Below are 21,247 nucleotides of genomic sequence, written 5' to 3'. Positions count from 1 at the left end.
GGACAGATTTTCTCAAATCTCTCTTTAGCTCAAAGAGCAATGTCAGACATTAGGAGCCCACAGCTTCTGCTTCAACCAGGTATTACTTTATTTTAAAACAGGGGTTTTCAAGGACTTTTAACAAGAATTATTTTTGCCAAAGCCATCTCAACTTTGAATTGTTTTCGAATAAGGAAGTATTTTTTAAATGATGAGAATTCTATGACAATCATTTCATACTTCTGATTATATAAAATAACTACTTCATGAATAGAGCTGTACATTTAACTGCTTGGCTTTTCTAACATCATCTTTAAATGGCTACTGATTTTTCAACCTGACTATGCTTCTGACAGTAGATAAGCTCCACTGAGAATCCCAAATGTTTTTCATACCAAGCTTAATTTTGGTAACAATTTAAAAGAAGCTTCAGATTGCAGCAGTAATAAGACCTCAGAGGAGAAAAGTTTGTGAAACTGAGCCATTAAAGTAACCTTGGCACTTATTACAGTGTTCTCATAAACCAAACGCCTTGACTGGGCCTCAGAAGGCGCTTTCATTGGCTGGTTTTCTGGAATGTTAGGGTGCTAATTAGGTCAAAGCCCCAGCTTTATCATGTCCATTCACCAATTACCTTAAGAGAAAAATTCTGACCCAGTGCCTCTAGGAAAATTCTAAACCCATTATATCTCCCCATAATCACATAAGCATTAAAGACAGTGACCTAGGCTAGTAAGTATAAATATGCCTTATAAGTCTTCTGTAGAAATTCCTTTTGCAAATGATCTGATCTTTTAGCTTTCTTAGGGAATACGATCTTCTTTCTAAATATTTTGTGGGCAGTTACTTTTACTGAATAAACTTATCACTTAATTATAAAACCTAGACTTTGGTTTATAAAAATAAAATATGGAAATTTTCTGACAGTATGCATGAACACTGAAAAACCGATAAAGCAATGTCACAACAGGATTAGTGTGGGGAAGTGTTTTTGACTAAATTGTTTTGACTCTTTTGTTCATGCTCATACCAGTTCACACATATCTGCGTCTATAAAATGCTGTCAAAAGGTCCAAATGGCTTTAAAAGATTCTCTTTAAAAGCTATGCACATTCTGTATCTGCAGCCTAGATATTCTGTGAGAATGATTCATCATTGGCTATCTCTTTTGGTTGCCGATGTCAATTACCAAGCATTTTATGAACACTTACTTTGTGCTTAGTGTTCTAATGGGTTCTGTGATAAGATGAAGAACAAAAGATAAAGATACATGTGCTGTTAACAGGCAGCTATAAACTTTTGAGTTGAGAAGGGATAAGGATCTAGGGAAAAGCGCAGTATTATGTATGTGAGCACTGTATACTGACATAATTCAGTGTGAAGTTATTAGAGAAAATTACTGAATATGATGTTTTAAAGTGTTATACGACTATACAGCAAATGCGAAATGAATTAAAGAAGGTATATATAGATCATTATATGAACACACGGTTGAAATGAAAGTAAATGATACAAACATCCTTCTATTTAATTATGAAAAATAATATTTGCAAGCTATTTTGAAATTCTTACTCTAAAGGAATTCTCTAAACATTTTTTAAGCAGTATACACTGCAATTTGTAATAGATATTTTCTTCTCTGCAGTAAGAATTTTAATCAAAATTTTTTAATCAAAAGATGAGACTTGGACCATAGGGAAGCCTTAGGGAATTCATAAATTCTCTGAAATTCAGACAGAAGGCATGAAGAAAAAGTTCATCTATCTAGAAGAATGATCCAAGACTTCTATCAGATTCTCAAGGTGGTCTAGAATCAATGGAGTATTTTTCTTGAACCTATGCCAATACTAATTACTAAAGTTAACAAAGAACAATAGTAAGATTTTTATCTGTGATACATGATTTTCTTCCAATATATAGACAGTTTTAAAACCATCATTTTAAAGGTTATTTTTCAATCAGGAGAAAATATGAAAATATCTACTGATGTCTTCTAAAAGTTTTGAGAATTAAAATCAATATTCTATTAAATATTAAAGCATATATTTTTCACAGTGTAATGGACATCAAGTATAAATCAGTAATTTCCCTCCTTAAATTGAGAGGTACAAGAATCTGGGAAATAATTCTACTTCCAAAATTTCTCCTCAGCAATTTGTTGTGAACATGACAGAGTCCATGGATATGGAATCTTTTTAATATTTTTAAAATGTTTATTTATTTTTGAGAGAGCATGAGCAGGGGAGGGGCAGAGAGAGAGAGAGAGAGAGAGAGAGAGAGAGAGAGAGAGATAGACACAGAATCAAAAGCAGACTCCAGGCTCTGAGCTGTCAGCACAGAGCTCAATGTAGGGCTTGAACCTACGAACCACGAATCATGACCCAAGCCTAAGTTGGATGCTCAACTGACTGAGCCACCCAGGTGCCCCTGGATATGGAATCCTTTTACATGCTACCACCCTTGGGCATGTTAACAGGGATGTTGTCTTGAAAACAAGACAGATTCACAAAGACACTCACATCACTCTGGTTTTTGGCCGTCTTCAAAGAGTGCAGCATCTTGGGATCGTCATGAATGCTGAGGGCTCCAATCATTTTCCCTTTGTTTTTCTCATAGTCTTTCTTGTACATCACCTGTAAAGACATCACACATGCCAGAGCCCACCCATCAGGAAATGTCAGTGAGGGCGCCCTGCCCAGGTGCCCAGGCCACACTCACATCGCTGGCGATCCTGCTGTTGGCTTTGGCTGCCAGCAGGGGAATGGCGTCCACTTTAATGTCAAACTTCTTTGCTTTGCTCTTCTCCCAGTCTTGCTTATAGACATTCTGGACAGAAAAATTTCAGCAGAGGAGTTGTAAGAATGAATCTAACACAGATTCATCCAGTAAAAGAAACAGATTGAAAATTTGTATATATAGACTTATTTCACCTAAAAATACCATATTTACAAAATGATAGTATAATTATTTATTAATCTGTCATCCAGCTTCTCCCCTATACTCTTTTTAACATTCTAAACTTTCTAACGATTGTACTTTCTAAAGATTCTAAGTGAACTTTCTAAAGATTGTACTACTCTGATGTATAAAGGACAATGTATAATGACAACCATTTTGAGAAAGTGAAATGCAACATTTATAGGACAGATTTTACAAAACTCTAGAGATTAGCAGGGGCGTAATTCAGAGGATGTTTCTGATGGTAACAGAGAATGTGGGAAATGAAAAAAGGATAGCTAAGTAAGAGCGTTCCGAACATTTGGGCCTTAAAACTCCACTCACACTCTGAAAACAATCTCCATAGTTGTTTAGTTGCTGAACTCCTAATCTGTTTTTTTTACAACACCCATCACATCTCCTCTTTGCAGGTACATGCAATGATAGATTTCTGTGCCTTTGGTACTTACGTCACTCAAATTATAGGCATTGACTCTGTGTTGGATAAATTGTGGAGCATCTGCTGGTACGTTGCACTTGAATTTCTCACTTTCATGTTTTGCTTTGTAATTCAGCTGGAAAACAGTAGAAGATATCCAAACAGTTCAGGATCAGAATTTCCTTGAGGGCATATAGAGGAGTGTTGATATATATGGCTAAGTACTCCTACGCTTTTCAGAAAAAAAAATGCCTCAAAGAGGTAGTCCATCCAATCAAAGTCCATTACAGAACCTTGACCCTCACTCCCTCTTTCAGGATTGGGATGGAATCCAGTTTGCATTGTCATTTTGTAAATGCTATCACAACGTATGTATGGGAAACTCATTGTCTAAAGTTTTAGGCTGTGCCTTCAGGACACGAACACTCAATCTATTAAATTCTGTGATCTTCTACTCAAAGTGTGGTCTACCAACAGCAGCGGCATCACCTACAAGCTTGTTAGAGAGTCAACATATCCCTCCAGACCTACTGAATCAGAATATTTTTGCAGGGTCACTGGGTGATCCACGTGACAGTGAATGTTTCAGAAGCACTGCTGTTCTTGCCCTGTTCTTCACATGGCTGGACCGTTCTGCTTTAGATCTTCCTTGACCACCCAATTTGAAGTGTCTCCCCACTCACCCCCTCTCACATTACTCTGTTTGAATTCTGTCTCATGACCCCATATTAGTTTTCTTATTACTGCCAGCTGTCTTTCTTGTTTCTGTGCTTTTTATCTTCTTATAAAGTCTTAGCAAACTCAAGAATGGAGACTGCTTGCCTTGTTACCTACACAGATAGATGCTCTTGTTGTTTTTTTCTTTAAGTTGCCATCAAGTCTTAGTCTGCGTTATTTTGGGTATGTGACACATCCTAATGAGCAAATCCCCCACTGAAAATTGGTGACTTATTGAAGAAATATTCGTTATTTTTATTTTCATCTAACACCATCTTTCCTGAGGCTACAAATCAATCTGGCGGCTTCATTTGCATTTTATTAAACCAATCTTGAAAAATGACACCGTTGGGATGACAGATGAGACCATGAAGATTAAGCAAGAAAATGCTTCTCTTTCAAAGAAACACAGCATTCCAGGTCACTCACACTTGCACAAACAGGGCACTTACATCGCTAAGCTGTTTCGTGTTGAGCTGGGCTTGCAGCAGTACAGGAGTATCAGTGACGGCTGTGAATTTAGTCTTATCTGGGTGAACTTTGTATGTATGCTAGAAAAAAAGGTTCTTGAATGAAATTTCATAATGTATCTTTATATTCTTGTTCATATACACGCTAACATATACAAAATTTCCAGTCAAACATAGAGTTTATTTCCTGAAAACTTGGTTTATATGTTTTCACTTCTTCTCTCTCTCTCTCCTGAAGTTGTCTCTAAACTGGTCTCCCTGCTGCAGTTTAGCAACCAGATTAATCTTCCTCCTGTTGAAGCCTTACAATGGCTCTCCATTGCACATGCCTTCACTCTAAATTGTACCCTGGCTGATGAACCCTACTCTACAGAATCCACCCCCAACTTCACCTGTTACCATTTCACCTCTTCCTACTATCCCTCCCTCCAGTACACTTCAGCCACCTCATCCTTTCAATTCCTTGTTCTTTGCTTAGACTGTTTTTCCAGTTGCTCTCACCTTGATCTTGGCATGGCTGCACTTTCCTGCCTTAGATCCCCCTTGAGCACCTGGTCTATGGTGCCCATCCAGTCTCTCTCTCCCACATCATCCTATTTTAATTCTATAGCATCATTCTACATGGGTTGTTTTACCATTGTCTGATATCTTTTTTAAGTTTCTGTGCTCTTTATTTTCTGCCTCTCCCAGTAAAATTCATGCTTCCCAAGAGGCAGCCCATCTTGTCCCCTCTTCTCCCCCAGCACCAAGGACAGTGTCTGACACAAGCTAGCTCCTCATGTAAATTTGTTAAATGAATGAACACCTATGTCTCATAAATCTCCCTATTTTCCCTTACTCCCCAAACCATGTATATATAAACTAGCGGACATAAAGATTTCTAAAACCCAAGATATTTTCATAACAAATAGTTTTCTTCACAGTAATTTTTGTGCTCTCCAATTCCACCCAAAATTTAAAATTTAACATCTCCCACTAATCACTAGATGTTAGCATTGAAACTCCTGCTAAAATTACCACTAGATGGCACAAGAATCCCAAACCCAATTTTAAGAATTCAGAGCAGCTGACTTACATCTTTGCACTGGTCTAGCTTCTTAATTGCTTCATATTCTTGCGTTATTGTCTGAGGGAAATAACATTTCCCTTTATCTTCTTCATATTCTGCTTTGTAATTTTTCTAGAATAAGAAAGAATAAAAATAGATCATGGTTATTATTGCCGCCAAATAATATCACTGAGAGGCATGGATATTTGTCTTCAACTTACGTCACTGTTTTGTGCTGAAACTTTCATGCAGTGTATTTGATATGGGTCCTCGAAGCTGCCTACATAATGTCCCAAAACATTCTGTACATATGAATCTTTGTATCTAGCCTGAAAGAGAAAACATATTGACAAATATGTCAATTACATATGTTATTTGTCAAGTGGTAGAAAAGCCCCAAAACCCCAGGGGTAACCATGGCCTTTCGAACCTCACTGAAGTTCTTCAGCAGAGTGTCAAGTTGATATTTGGGGGTCTCACAGTAGTTCATGCTCTTTGCTTTTGTCTTCTCATAGTTTTCTTTGTATAATCTCTGTCAAAGGAAAAAGAAAAACAACGATAAAAAATATGTATCTCATGATATAAAAGCCATTCTCATCATTGCTATACTTAACCAAAAAGGAAAATTTTGTATTTTTTCAGTACTTTCCATGAAGCAAAAAAAGTAGAATGAATATGGCAGAGGCTCATGTCTTGTATAACCTAGGCTGCTAATGACCATATATATTACTTATATATTATTATTTATAATATAATATTATATAATTATATATTATTATATATAATTATATATATTATTATATAATATAATATATATATATTATTTATAATAATATATATATTATTTATAATATATATAATTATATATATTATTTATCCTAACATTTCTCCACCAGAATAAACCAGAATATACCAATGCTGCTCTCTAAACAATTTTTTGTCTTAAGATAATTCTTTCCAGGGGCACCTGGGTGGCTCGGCTCAGTTGGTTAGGCAATTGACTTCAGCTCAGGTCATGATCTCGCGGTTTGTGGGTTCGAGCCTCGCATCGGACTCTGTGCTGATAGCTCAGAGCCTGGAGCCTGTTTCGGATTCTGTGTCTTCCCCCACCCCCCTACTCATGCTCTGTGACTCTCTGTCTCTTAATAATAAATAAATGTTTAAAAAAATTTTAAATAATTCTTTCCATTTGAATGTGTTTGAAGGAAAATGGATTTTTTTTTAAATTTTTTTTTCAACGTTTTTTATTTATTTTTGGGACAGAGAGAGACAGAGCATGAATGGGGGAGGGGCAGAGAGAGAGGGAGACACAGAATCAGAAACAGGCTCCAGGCTCCGAGCGATCAGCCCAGAGCCTGATGCGGGGCTCGAACTCACGGACCGCGAGATCGTGACCTGGCTGAAGTCGGACGCTTAACCGACTGCGCCACCCAGGCGCCCCTGGATTTTTTAAATAATGCAAAATTAGGTAAAAGGTAGAAGGTGGACCTTAGATACTCAGGCACAGTCCTAGAAAAGTATTCAGTTCAGCACTCGATGAAAATACATTTTATAATACCTTTGGAAGTTGGATTTTCTCATTGAGATCTAATATTTTTCTTTATAGTAATAATGCACAAAAAGATTTTTTTTCCATTTTGTTGTAGGTAGCACGTATTTCTACACATTCTCCTTAATTCTCCCAGATAGAAATCCAAAAATATACTCAACAAAAATAAGAATATTTACAAGTGATACAGAATAGGGAGTTTTTCCTTTATGCCATGAATTAGAGAGGCAATTTTTGTAAAGAGTTTTATTTTATTTTGGATATTTTAGTCTTTAAAATGAGATCAATATTTTATAAAATTTTTATTTTATAAAATAAAATACTTTGTTCTTGAGGTTATGCTTCATCTAGTTTTCCTACTTTGTCTTTAGCCTGATTTTCTCACTTCTTTCCTCTAATTTTTTCTGTATGTATTTTTGCAAAGCACCTTAGATCAGATCATGACAGAATAAATATATACTTATGGGTACTGAGATATTAAACCCATTTCTAGAAAAACAATAAGGAAAATGCTATTGCTAATATCTTTTCCCCTTAAGAAAACAGGGCATTAAAGAGATTAAGGAAACATTTACAATATTCACCGGTATCTCAAAGTACAGAATGAAGAGCTTAATCATCTTTACCACTGGGTTTTCGTGCTTGACTTGTTATCCTGAATCTGAGATTTCACTTGGACTAACATCCCACCCAAAGTTATATTAAACTGTAAGTACAACCACATCTGAAAATAAGGGTGATTCACAAAGACACTCACATCACTCTGGTTTTTGGCTGTCTTCAAAGAGTGCAGCATCTTGGGATCATCATGAATGCTGAGGGCTCCAATCATTTTCCCTTTGTTTTTCTCATAGTCTTTCTTGTACATCACCTGTAAAGACATCACACATGCCAGAGCCCACCCATCAGGAAATGTCAGTGAGGGCGCCCTGCCCAGGTGCCCAGGCCACACTCACATCGCTGGCGATCCTGCTGTTGGCTTTGGCTGCCAGCAGGGGAATGGCGTCCACTTTAATGTCAAACTTCTTTGCTTTGCTCTTCTCCCAGTCTTGCTTATAGACATTCTGGACAGAAAAATTTTAACAAAGGAATTGGTAAAAATGACATGTGTGTTATCACACTTTAAAGACAAAGGAATATCTCAATACTCTTAGTATGAATGAAATAAATGGATCATTTTCATTGTTCAGAAAATCGTGCATATTTTAGGTATTTCTCCTCAAGCTAAAGCTTCGAATTTTCCAAGATCAAGATTTTCTGCTCTTCATTAGAATCTTTCATCAAATTAACCTAATTCTAGTTACCATACTAATATTTGATCCTAACATGGAGTATTTCACAGAGTGGCACAAATATTCTATAGTTAATTTACTTTTTAGGATCTAAAGATAACACTTTAGTTTGATCTCAAAGTCCTTTGAAAAGATTATTTCCTGGATCATTACAATAGTCATTGATGCTGGATAATCTTAGCACTTATTTACAGAATTGTTTTAGAAATTGAGATCTCCCCTACAAGGAGAATTTGACTTTTCTATAAAATTAAGTTTTGAAAATGAAAAATAGCAATGGACACCTGGTCTTATGCCTTCTGAATACACTATATCTTAGTGAAAGTTCTCTTACATGTAGAAATAAGCACCATTTGTGTAAAAATAGGGACATTAAACCTCTGAGGAGTAAATAAAATGAAATTATATCTAAAAAATGAGGTCCTGGATGAAAATTATAGCACAGTATAAATGAATGTGTGTCTAAAAGATCTAACATTATCATTTGCAATTAAACATACATGAGTGATGGCATTTTGAGGGTTGATTAAAACATATTAAGATTGTCTAACTGTATGAAGCTACTAACAATGTTGCTACCCACATTTATAAGGTGAGTTCAAAGATATGTGGGCAGAGGCATAGGAACATGATACAAATGTTAAGTATTCTTCCCATTTTTAATGAAATGTTTTTTCAGTGAAGCAATCCAGAAATAAAAACACAGGTTGTCAGGATATCCCATAGCATAGCACACAGGAACATACATCACTCAGGTTATAGGCATTGACTTTGTGTTGGATGAAGGCAGGAGTATCAGGAGGTATGTGGCACTTGAACTTTTCGTTTTCATGTTTCGCTTTGTAGTTCAGCTGAGAGGGGGAGAGAGAGGGGGAGAGAGAGAGATAGAAAGGGACAGAGAGACAGGCAATAAGGGATACAATTAGTTCTGAAGAAGAATTGTTCCAAAATACAAAAATTTTGTGTGGTACATTTCATAAAATAAAATGTAAAATACGTTTTGATAAATAACAACTGGTAATGTTGTTAAGATCAAGAGAGAAGTCTAGAGCTAGGGTAGGCCCCCATTGACAACCTGTGTGCTGAACACATGATGGCTGATGTTGGTTACCATGGTAGAACTGTCCTGGAAGGAGGTGGCTCTTTCATATATGCTTCCTCTCCATGCATATCACAATCAGCCCCCAGAATCAGTAGATTCTGAGAGTCACAGCCCTTTCTTTCTTTTTATTGTCAATGCTCATGTATTGGAGAACTTACATCTCATATCCATTACAATTTGTTAATACTCTCATCTGAAGTATTTCTGGATATAAATCTACTGGGATTACTTTTATTGTTTTATTTTGTTTTAACACAAGCTTGGAGGTTCATGCTTAAAACTCATGTGATAAAACTTATCTCAAAGACTCCATTTTCTAAAAACTTATTTGAGAGAGAGAAGTCCCCTGTATTGAATACCTGCTCTGGGTCAGGGTATTTACTATGCACATATCTCCTTTTATTTACTCTTCAAAACAACCACAAATTATAAAAGGGAAATATGAGGCAAACTGAAGTTAAACGATTTGCCTGTGATGTCAGGTCATAAATGACAGAGGTACAATTTGAATCCAGTTTTGTCTGACTCAAAAACTCATGGTCTTTTCCAGTGTGGTAAGCTACATTAGTTTCCCTTATAGAACCATTTCGCTATAATTGTTATCCATCCAAGAAGATGCAAGGCAACTAAATAAGGAACTATTTTAGGTGATTACAAATATATACAAGTTAAATTTGCTAAAACTGAAATAGTCTTTTTTTTTTTTTTGTAAATGTGACAAGTCACTGGATTTTATATATGGAGTTGTGAGATGTTATCCCTCATAATTGGATTTCTTGAACATTTAGATGAACTTACGTCACTCAGTTGTTTGGAATTGACTTGGGCTTGCACCAGAACGGGAGAGTCCGTGACTTGAGTGAATTTTGTCTTATCTGGATGGACTTTGTAGGTGTGCTGTGGAGGAAAAAAGGAATAGTTTCAGCAGTCAAATCCAAGTTGACCTATAGACCAAGCAAGCAGAAACATTGCCCAAAACAAAAGAAACTTGTAGTTAATAAAACACATGGTTCTTTTCTCATTAGACTGCAGTGTCTTTGAGAGATGCCTTCACACTGTACAAGAAACTCTCATTCTTCACATTTCTGATAACTCTTCATGGGGAAAATGAACTAGAATTAGCTCTTGAAATGTATTGGTGACCACAGGGGAAACCAGTTTACTACCAAATAAATTTTGTTTCTTATAATTTCCTTGCCTGCATATATTTGAAAAGTGTTAAAATTTTAACTATCTCTTGACCACTGAGGCTATGGAGGTCAGGACGTTCAAAGTTCATGCTACGGACTTACATCTTTACATTGATCTAGTTTCTTGATTGCTTCATATTCTTGAGTTATGGTCTGGGGGAAGAAGCCCTTGCCTCTGTCTTCTTCATATTCTGCTTTGTAGTTTTTCTATGAGGAAAAGACATCAGACATAAGGATGCAACCATTTTATTCATGCCCTAAAGATGTGTTCATTGGAAAGCTAAACAATGGTCTTACAACTTACATCACTGTTTTGAGCTGAGACTTTCATGCAGTGTGTGTGATATGGATCCTCAAAGCTGCCTACATAATGTCCCAAAACATTCTTTACGTAGGAATCTTTGTACTTAGTCTGAAAGACAAAACATATTTCATGTACTGATTGGGGGGAATAATGGATCTTTTCTTAACACAGGAAGTAACCACAGGATTACTTACGTCACTAGTGAAGTTCTGCAGAACTGTATCAAGTTGAAATTTGGGGGTTTCGCAGTAATTTATGCTCTTTGCCTTAGTCTTTTCATAGTTTTCTTTGTATAGTTTCTGTCAAAGAAAAAAAAATCAGTTAAAATAGATTCCTGTCACTCCTACACTGATTATAACACTTGTATTTCCCAACACTAAACAAAAGAAGCAGAAAAAAGATATCGCCTGTCAACTGTCTTAAAAATGGATAATCAAACATTGGGGTGTTGTGAATAAGTTTCTTCTATTAGTAATTACTGTAAAGCTTAGGCTTTTAACATTCACCAAAAAAAAAAAAAAAAAAAAAAATCAAGAAACCAGAATGCTGCCTCAGACCAAGCCCTTAGTTGTGGAGTTTGGGTGTATTTTGGAACTCCTACTTCCTCTATGCCCCAACTCACACTGACAGTGCCACAACAGAGAGGACTATTCTGAGCAGCAGTGATTTTTTTTTTTTTAACAAACATGCATGAAAAAGTTTAGTATACGTTGAGAAAGACAGTCTCTCTTCCTCCTTCTACCAAGGGAAAATGCCTTATTATACAGATAATATATCTTAAAATTAAGGTATATACAAGAACTCGGATCATGAACCTGCTCACTCTTCTTCTCTGCTAGGATTTAAATTTAGCTCTAACAGTAACAACTGTTGGATTTTATTTTATTTTTTTAACATTTACTCATTTTTGAGAGACAAACAGAGACAGAGTGTGAGTGGGGGAAGGGCAGAGAGAGAGGGAGACACAGAATCTGAAGCAGGCTCCAGGCTCTAAGCTGTCAGCACCGAGCCCAACGCAGGGCTGAAACTCACGAACTGTGAGATCATGACCTGAGCTGAAGTTGGACTCAACCGACTAAGCCACCCAGGTGTCCCTACAACTATTGGATTTTAAAGGCACACTGATAAAGTGGGCTATTGTCACTTTCTCATGTTGGGTTTTGAAATTGTAAATGGTGCAATTCAGTTTTTATATTTTTATATTGCTCTCTTTATCAACAAAGTAGATTTGGACCTGTGCTTTTATGTGCTTGATAAAGATGATCTTCATTTAGGAAACAGGAGACAGGCTTTGCATTAATTTCCCAACAGAGCTATGTGGACAGACCCACTGACACCTTCTCACCTGCCACTCCACTCACCCCATTCCTCAATCACATGTATGCATCTCTACAGTGCTGACTGAATTCAAGGGACAAAGAAAAGATAACTAACCTGCAAAGAGAACCATGTTTCATCCTCAAATATTAGGAAAGCTTAACACAATGTAACTCTAAGGGAAAAACTCAACTGATCACATGTTCAGTCTCTTATATAGTCAAAGTGGTTTTGGGCTGTTAGTCTCTTAATGCCAGTTCTCACTTATCTATTTTAAATGTAATTGGATTGGTCAGGCTTTTATTTCCACAAGTAGAAATTCCTGTGAAGACTTAGGGAGCCATCTTTTAAGTCATGCTGTCTGCAAATGATGGTTTCTAGAGCCAGCATCTGCACAGAAAATGGTGGTGGTGAGGGGGAAAAGCTGTGAAACACAGGGCACTGGTCTTCTCCCAGTGGCTCGAAGAACACAAGGGCAGGGTACACACACAACCTGATCACTCTCTCTTGCCCCCCTCCCCTCGCCTTTCAAAGTCTCCTCCTGTCTGTGTCAAAATCACATGTATCTCCTACAACCTGCTCTTTGTTCATATAGAAGTACCAGGGCCTATAAGCAAATGAAGATTTCTCTGCCATTGAACACAGAACCCCCAAAATGGACATACATCATACTCAGAGGCATTTATGTCTTCCTGTGGTTAAACAGTTCCAGGGAAACTGCTACACTAGGAATCATAAAGTATTTGCAAAGTTATATTTGCATTTAGCCATTATAGAAGGAGAGAAATTTCACCTCTCTGGCAGCTAAGGTGGAAAAACACTTTTTGACAAGAATGTACTTACATCACTCAGGGCATTTCCTGCTGCCTTCAGCTGCTTGAGCAGTGGGTTCTCTGAAGCAGGAAGTACATTATAATCTGCTTTTCCTTTATTCTTTTCATAGTCTTCTTTGTATTTTACCTGTAGGAGCGAAATAAAGTGATAAAATAACTCTCTGGGTTATTTTTGCTCTTGTCTCTATTATGGATATTACGACATAGTTCCACAAATCAACTTTCTAGAAAAGTGACAGCTTGAATTTTATAAACAAAATACTCATAGTAACTCATAACAGTAGCAGAGAAACTGCATAAATTTCCAGGATAACTTCCTGCCATTCATTTATTCATTCAAAAACATCCATAGGGTATCAATTACGTGCTGGCTCTGAGACAGGTGCAAGGAAGAATAACATATAGTCCCTGCCCTCAAAGACAGAGATAGCCACACAAATAATGATAGTTCATCATGTCCCAGACACTTACTGCTCCACAACCCTCATTGAGCTCTTAGCCTCTAGCTGCCTAACTTCCAACGTATTTTTAAAGAAAGCAAGTCTCAAGCATCATCAATCTACCCTTTAATGCCTCATCTATGACTGTGTGTAAGCATGTGTGTATTTAATGTACATGCAGAAGGAGGAGGAAGGGGCTGGAGGCTGGATGAAGGATGACAACCTCTCCTTTTCTTTCTGCCCCTCCCGCTTTACACCTTTAATTCCAGCTTTAGCAAAAGCTTTAAACAAGGGCTCAGAAGCCCCTGTCAGGAGCATGTCCAAAGGGAGAAGAACAAGAAATGGATCCTATTTCTTGATCCACAGTGCCAGCCATTTATTCTGGCAATATAACTATAGAATATAGGAATTTTCAAAGAATCCTAGATAAGCTACTAACATTTGAGAGCCTCGAAAAACAGACATAACCAGCTTGGTATCCAAAGGCAGGAGTTACACAACTGAAACACAGGTGCACTATCCCCTGTAGCACACAAAGAAGACTCATAGGGGATACACTACAGGAATGAAAGACATAACCTTTCTCTAGTATAGAATTATGTGCTTCATTGAAAAATGGAAACAACCAGAAAAGGAGTTCCACACACCCTCCTATCTTCCTACCTGTATCTGGGATATGTGGTCTCCTCTCCTGTTTATGGATGAATTGTCAAGACCCATGGCAAAGTTACCCCTCCTGTTAAGCACCAGAATGCTTCCCTTTTCACCTACTCAAGGGCATTACTTCAGCCACTCTTCCCTCCTCAGACATCATCACGTTTTCCCCCCCCACACTGGATTTTTTTTCCATCAGCATAGAAACATGGTGTCTTTGTCTCCAATCTTAAAAGAATCCCCTCTTCATCCACATATCCTTCAGCTACTACCCCATTTTCTTCTTTTCCTTTCAGGAAAATACTTTTAAAAACTTGAGTATACTTACACTTTTCTATTTCTCTCTTCTCATCCACTCATGAGCCCTCTCTAAGCAGACTCAACCAAATTGTTCTTGTTAAGTTCACCAGAGACCACCTATTGGTAAATCCACTTCAGAAACATTTGACACAACTGATCACTCTCTTCACTCACTTCCCACTTTCTCTTGACTCTATTCCTACCTCACCTCGATGATGTGTTCACATGGAGACACTCCAGAGTTTAGTTCTCAGAGCTTTGGGTCTACACTTGCTCCCTCGATGGCCTCTAGTCTTATGACATTAAATACTATCCATCTACTGATGACTCCCAAATTTATATAATCCTTCTGGATGTCTCCCCAGAAACTTCAGACTCATGCAATCAACTGTCCACTTAATATTTCCACTTGGATGTCTAAAAGACATCTCAAATCTTACATGTTGAAAGCTGAGCTCATGTCTTCCCTCCAAAAATAATCATTCACTCTTTCCACATTCTTCTCTATCTTGATAAAGGGAAATCCCATCTGTCTGGTTGCTTAGACCCAAACTTTCCTCACATATCCCACATCCAACCCAACAGCAAACTAGGTCAGCTCTACCTTTCAAAGTACATCTCATCACTTGCCTTGCCCTGTTCCTGATCCAAAACATCACTATTTTGTACCTGAATCCTGAAATAGCTTCCTAGATGATATGATCCTGCTGCTTTCACTGCTCCAGTAGAGCCAAGGCCAGGGTTTGAATCAAGTCTGATTGGCTTTGAAGTTTATGCTTTTTCTAGTGCTTTAGAATGCTAAGGACTCTATTTACCAAAGTCTAGTCTATAGAGTATATGCATATCTATGAATTTGTCTATCTTGTCTGTGACTAGATTTTCACCAATTAGTAGGAAAATAAGAAAAATAATGGTAATGGTGAGTGTGGGAGTGTCCATATTCATATAAGGTCGCCAGTTGTCTTTTCTTGGGGGATCCTCCTATCTGAGAGGATAGCCTTTCTACTTGCAGGTATCAAAAGGTCATTTATGAAATATTAAAGATGGTTATTTAGTATTGTTAATGGTCACACACAGCCAAGTTTTTCAAAAATTGGTAGCCCTATTATAACCCCAGAATATTTCTTTTGTTGTTCCCCAAGAATGCTTTTTTCCCCATTATATACAAAAGCAAGAGTTACAGGAAATTCACCCACACTAAGACCATCATGACAAATGAGAGCATCCCCTCATACCTTGCTAGCTGCCACCCCAGCTTGTTTATTCACTTTGTACTCTGGTGTTTCGGTCTGCATGAAGTAGATCTGGTCTTTCATACTCTCAAAGTCTTCTTGGTATTTCCTCTGTAAGACATTACACATACTGGAGAACTGCTGTGGACATAGACTGTGCACAGGTTTCACATGGGAGGACAGGGGCTAGTGGGAGAGGTTACACAAAGCCGCTCCTCTTGGCTTACACAAGTCAGGTTACAATGAGAGAATGCAGTGCCATCACAAAAACAATTAGCAACTTAACAGAGATTTGGAGCAATTATAATAGGCTGAAAACCAGCCTTCAAGAAGGAGCTCTAAAAGGCCAGGGGTAGAGAACTTAAGAGAAAAGAGTGTTTTTCAGTGAAGAAAATCAGGGAAGAAACTAATCAGTTTCACAAATGTACTCTTTGGGCTCCCCAAGCAAAGAATAAATTTAAAAGGGCCCCCCTTAACCTGTACTCACTTTGAAACTGTATTGTTCATATGAAAATTGAGGCATGAATAATGGAATCTGATCAAAGCAGTATTTCTCAAAAGGAAAGAGAGATAGGGGAATTTCTTTCTTGATAGGAACTCTATACAGATCTTACCCCCATGAAGGGGTACCCAGACTCTAATGTTCTGGTACGACTTTGGATGAAGCTGGGGGTCTGAAGTCATAAAAGAAAGGGTCACACTTTCAACCTAAGAACATCTGGTCATTCCTTCCTACTTACTGTGCTGATATTATCAGCATTCATTCTGGCGGTTGCAATTTCAAAGCAAGGTGTCTCACTCCATTTGCCTTTGACTTTATTTTCATAGTCTTCCTTGTATTTGTTCTAGGAGAAAAAAAAGATGAAATATAGAAAATATAGAAATTGACAAATAGGATAGAAAACTAAGTGGTAATGGGCAGCTTAAAAAAAACTTTTTTTAACTTAAAACATATCTTGACTATGGTCCTTAAGTTCTTAATAGATGTCTTCAAATGTTCCAGGATAGTATCAATTTACCCAACAAAAAAGTTGGGCGAGAGGGTAGAGGTAATAATTGATCACCTTCTTGTTGAGTCTGGGAACTTAGTTCATTCAAAACTTATGGATGTTCCCTGATGTTTGAGGGAAGAGACTCAGGAACATCCTCCACTTATATTTCAGAGTTATAATAAAACCACTCAACCCACATTTCCATGCCAGATGAAATTAGCCATAAATTTCTGAGATTTACCAAAACTTCTAGTTATCCAGAAAGGAATGCCACCACAAAATTTGGCTTGAAGGCTAATGAATAACACTTTCCAATTTAGACTTGAAGAAATTTTAATGAAAACTCGTAAGTAATTCAAAAATTGCCCCATCTTATTCACACACACCATTCTACCTGAACCCCAGGCTGTGAGCAGCCTTGAGAGGAATTATGTCTTCTTTATGTTTATATCCTCAGAATCTAACACAAAATGCATCACACAAAAGTGACCTCATAAATGCATGTCCAACAAAACTAAACTGAACTAAGCCCATGATATGTGACTTCAAACTGCCTTGGCCTAGAGTGTTCTTAAAATAAAATTAGGGGCACCTGGGTGGCTCAGTCAGTTAAGCGTCTGGCTTTGGCTCAGGTCATGATCTCACGGTTTGGGAGTTCAACCCCTACATCAGGCTCTGTGCTGACAGCTCAGAGCCTGGAGCCTGCTTCAGAGTCTGCATCTCCCTCTCTCTCTGCCCCTTCCCCACTCATGCTCCATCTCTCTCTCTCTCAAATAAATAAACATTTAAAAAATATATATGTTTACAATACAATTCAACCAGTCAATCCCAAACCTGGGCATATGAGCCAGAGCTGGGTTATAACAATTTCCCCTTCTTGGCTCATAGAAATGTGTTAACAACCAGCAAGTGTCAAAGTGTCTGCATGCCTACACCCCCACTTCACTCTTCAGGAAAAAAGAAAGTGATTTTCTGGTATACCTTCAACAGAACCAGTACCAAGGATGAGTGATATGCAAAGCCAGTGAGTTTGAGTTAAAGGATGCTCAGCCCTCTCTCAAATGCCTTTATCCATTCTTCTCAAGAGGCTAATACGCTAAATGCTAGCCAAGTGTTTTTCATAACTATAAATTTTAGATTCCTGGGACAGAGTTCAGAAGCTCTGGGCCCAAGACTAAAGTCCATCATTACCAAAGATGTGGCTTAGCCTCTCCAAGTTTCAGGGTTCTTAACCACAGCACCGGCAATAATAATTCCTTCCACAGAGGACTGTTGAAAAGTTTGCATAAGTTTATACCCTGAAGAGTCATTTGCAAACTCTTCAGTGCTAAACAAATGTATGGTATAATAATTATAACAATAATGTTGCCAACATTGCTAGCATAACAGAGTAAGAAACTCTGGAGAAAATTCTGTGTGTGTGTGTCTGTGTATGCACACGCATGTGTATTCTTCAGTGAAAATCTTTGTTGAGATAATATTTACACTTAAGTGTCAATTTGCCTACTCTCTTCTTTGAAAGTTTTAAAAATTGAAGTCAACTCTTTAGTCAGTCAAAACTGACTGAATTCAATTGGTCAAAATGGATGTTTTGATTTGCTGATTGCCTATAGAAGTATTTCTAATCTTTTTGGCTAATAGACCTCTTCAGAAATCTGAGAAAGCTATAAAATGCCCATAAACACAACTTCAGAGGTTCTTGATGTATACACACCCCAGGTTAAGACCTCCAAATCCACATTTTTGGTGGAATACTGCCCTTTCTCTGCTTGCTGGCAAAGGAAGAGACCTTTAAGATTAGGGGATAGGGGCAATTGGGCCTGATATATCCCCAGAACTTTGTGATAGGATTTAAAATTGAGAAGGCAGATTCTCTTAATGAGATCCAAAAGTTGGGTTATTGTGAAGAAATAATTAGAATCACATATGTAGATTTGTTAAGAAAATTAAAATTCTTACATTAAGAGATGGATGTCTGATTTTTTAAAAGATATTAAAACACGATGAAAAATAAGAGTACAAGACCATCCAGCACCCTCACCCAAAGTCCTTCCCCACTTCTTCCTCTTCATAAACCAGTCACCATAGAGTTGGATCTCTCACAATCCACCCCTGAGTATTCCCAAGTGTGGGAAGATTTTCATTATAAGGAAAGAGGCTGGGGCTTGTTATCTATTGAGGAAGTTATGGCCTTCCCCTCCATCTATAGGTAGGAGAGGAGTTAAAAGGCTGAAGGCCTGCAGCTTGAGGAATGAGAAGGAGAGTGAGGTATGTGTCTATGTGGTACCTCCTCTGTCAACCAAGTGGTCTTATTCTACAAGTCTGGCAGCAAGGCCTGAGTACTTATGTGGTACACAGAGATTGTTAGCCGTACCAGGGTCCAACATCCAACTTTCCCCCCAACCCCACTCTAATTCTTCTGTCCAACTCTGTCATAGGTAAAGCCAATCAATGGAAACCTGGCAGCAAGAATCAATTTAATATTCTCTAAGATTCTGTGTTCACTTAACAGAGGAAAGTACATTGAGTCAATTACAAGCTATGAAACACCTTCTGTGGGCAAGAGAGTAACTGCATGTTAATAGATGTAGTAAAATTGCTTCCCCATAGTCCTTCCTCCCCAGAAATGAGCTGAGAGTGCTTCCATTGGGCCACAAATTGGACACACTAATGTCCTACTTAAACACATGGTTTCATTTTCTACTTTCCTTATCTGCATCTGTGGTTTTGATGTGGTTATCAAACGGAAGGAATACAAAGCCAGTTTAGTTAATCACTCTTCACTCTTTTTCTATGAGTAGCTAAATACTGGGACTTCTGACAGTTTCATTTGAAGACAAGTTATCCTCTCAGAATTGTGGAGGGGTTCCCAACTGGTATTTTCATTGCCTACAGTGGGCCCAGGGATGCTTTCCTTACTCAACCAAATCTCTTCTGTTGCTATCAATGGAGATCTCCCCCTAATTCTTTATTATAGAGGACTTTCCGTGGTTTTAGAAGATCACAGTTTGGCATCTTCATGCTGTGTAACAGTATTTCCTGAAAGATATTTTTTAAAAAAATCCTAGTGAAATAGTATATATCGGTCACTGCCTCCAGTTCCTAACACAGAAGTCCTAAACCTTGTAATCTCCTGAGTGATAGGGTTGTCTTTTGTTTCAATGAGACAACTCCTGGATAGATTTATGATCGGGGCTGGTCATGAGAAAGACCAAGCCATGATTAGAAGCTTGGAACTTTCCACCTCACCCTTCATTTTCTGAGGAGGGGAGAGGGGCTGGAGACGGAGTTAATAATCAGTTAGGCCTATGGGATGAAACCTCCATAAAAATCCATGAAGGACACAATTCATACAGCTTCCATTTTGGTAAGCACATCCACACGCTGGAAGAGTAGTACACCCCAGCTCCACAGAGACAGAAGGTCCTGTGCTTGGGACCCTTCGGGACCTCACCCCAGGTTCCTCTTTATCTTGGTTGTTCATCGGTGTCCTTTATCATGTAATAAACATAAAAATGGGTTTCCCTGAGCTCTGTGAGCCGATTATTAGCAAATTATTAAACTTGAGGAGGGGATCATGGGAACCCGGATTTATAGTCCAAAGTATGGGAGGTCCAGACTTATGACTAGTGTCTGAAGTAGGGGTAGGCTCATGGGTCTGGGCCCTTAACCTGTGAGATCTGAGCTAACTCCAAGAAGATAATGTCAATTGAACTGAATTATAGGACACCAATTTAGCGTCAGAGAATTTGTTTGGTGTGGTAAAAACCCCATTTGGTGGCAGAAGTATGCATAGAGAGTAGAGGAAACAGAGCTTTTCCTTTCAACTCTACGTCCCTGAACTGGAAATTCTAACCTGAAATCTCACATTTCTCCTTTTACGAATCTGGAAAGCAGCAGAGAATCAAGCACAGAGAAACTAAAGGGACTTCCCAATGTTGCATTCAGGACCCCACTTTCAGCTGGCTGTAGTGTGCATAGTGTCCTCACCTGGAAGGCTTGCTTAATGAACAACCCTGCCTGCCTGTCCGTCTGTGTTAGGGCTACAAAATGCAGCTGAGCCAGGATGATTGCTGGTATTGGAGCTGGTGCCTTTGGCCAAAGACAAAGGTAAGAGAATTGATTCTGACAGGTACAGTAAGGAAAGCTGGTAAACAGAATATAATCAATATATAAGCAATATAAATCATTACAGATATACGATCATTATATTAATGTATGAAATAAAGGCTATAAGACAAAGGGATGTATTGGGAGACACAGACAAGGAAATGCTGAATTTAAATACATAAGAGTGAGTACATAAGGGGATTTAATCTATTTTGGAAAGAAAGGAAATGATGATACTGAAACATGCATCAGAGCCCATGACCATGGGGAATACTTCAAGAGAAAAGAGGTAGGTCCCACAGCAAAATCACCTCTTTCTCCTCCACCTGCAGCCCGACTCCT

General features: G+C 38.0%; 1 protein-coding gene across 23 annotated transcripts in view; it reads right to left on the bottom strand.

Annotated features, from left to right (window-relative positions):
• The window catches only part of NEB (nebulin), a 215,022-nt gene that overhangs the window by 175,927 nt on the left and 17,848 nt on the right, over positions 1 to 21,247 (bottom strand). For all 23 annotated transcript variants that reach the window (XM_058715306.1, XM_058715281.1, XM_058715284.1 and 20 more), the window contains exons 11-27: positions 16,544 to 16,648; positions 15,807 to 15,914; positions 13,188 to 13,304; positions 11,222 to 11,326; positions 11,028 to 11,135; positions 10,826 to 10,930; positions 10,332 to 10,430; positions 9,178 to 9,282; positions 8,096 to 8,203; positions 7,897 to 8,010; positions 6,021 to 6,122; positions 5,812 to 5,919; positions 5,618 to 5,722; positions 4,525 to 4,623; positions 3,387 to 3,491; positions 2,698 to 2,805; positions 2,499 to 2,612 (exon numbers count right to left, since the gene is read on the bottom strand). In XM_058715306.1, the coding sequence (XP_058571289.1) occupies positions 2,499 to 2,612; positions 2,698 to 2,805; positions 3,387 to 3,491; positions 4,525 to 4,623; positions 5,618 to 5,722; positions 5,812 to 5,919; positions 6,021 to 6,122; positions 7,897 to 8,010; positions 8,096 to 8,203; positions 9,178 to 9,282; positions 10,332 to 10,430; positions 10,826 to 10,930; positions 11,028 to 11,135; positions 11,222 to 11,326; positions 13,188 to 13,304; positions 15,807 to 15,914; positions 16,544 to 16,648 (1,815 nt within the window). The remainder of the gene's footprint in view (positions 1 to 2,498; positions 2,613 to 2,697; positions 2,806 to 3,386; positions 3,492 to 4,524; positions 4,624 to 5,617; positions 5,723 to 5,811; positions 5,920 to 6,020; positions 6,123 to 7,896; positions 8,011 to 8,095; positions 8,204 to 9,177; positions 9,283 to 10,331; positions 10,431 to 10,825; positions 10,931 to 11,027; positions 11,136 to 11,221; positions 11,327 to 13,187; positions 13,305 to 15,806; positions 15,915 to 16,543; positions 16,649 to 21,247) is intronic.

This window comes from Neofelis nebulosa, chromosome 2 (assembly GCF_028018385.1).
Source record: "Neofelis nebulosa isolate mNeoNeb1 chromosome 2, mNeoNeb1.pri, whole genome shotgun sequence".
In the NCBI taxonomy this organism is placed as follows: Eukaryota; Metazoa; Chordata; class Mammalia; order Carnivora; family Felidae; genus Neofelis; species Neofelis nebulosa.
Note: the sequence above shows the minus strand (reverse complement) of the source record. Positions and strands in the feature narration are given on the sequence as shown.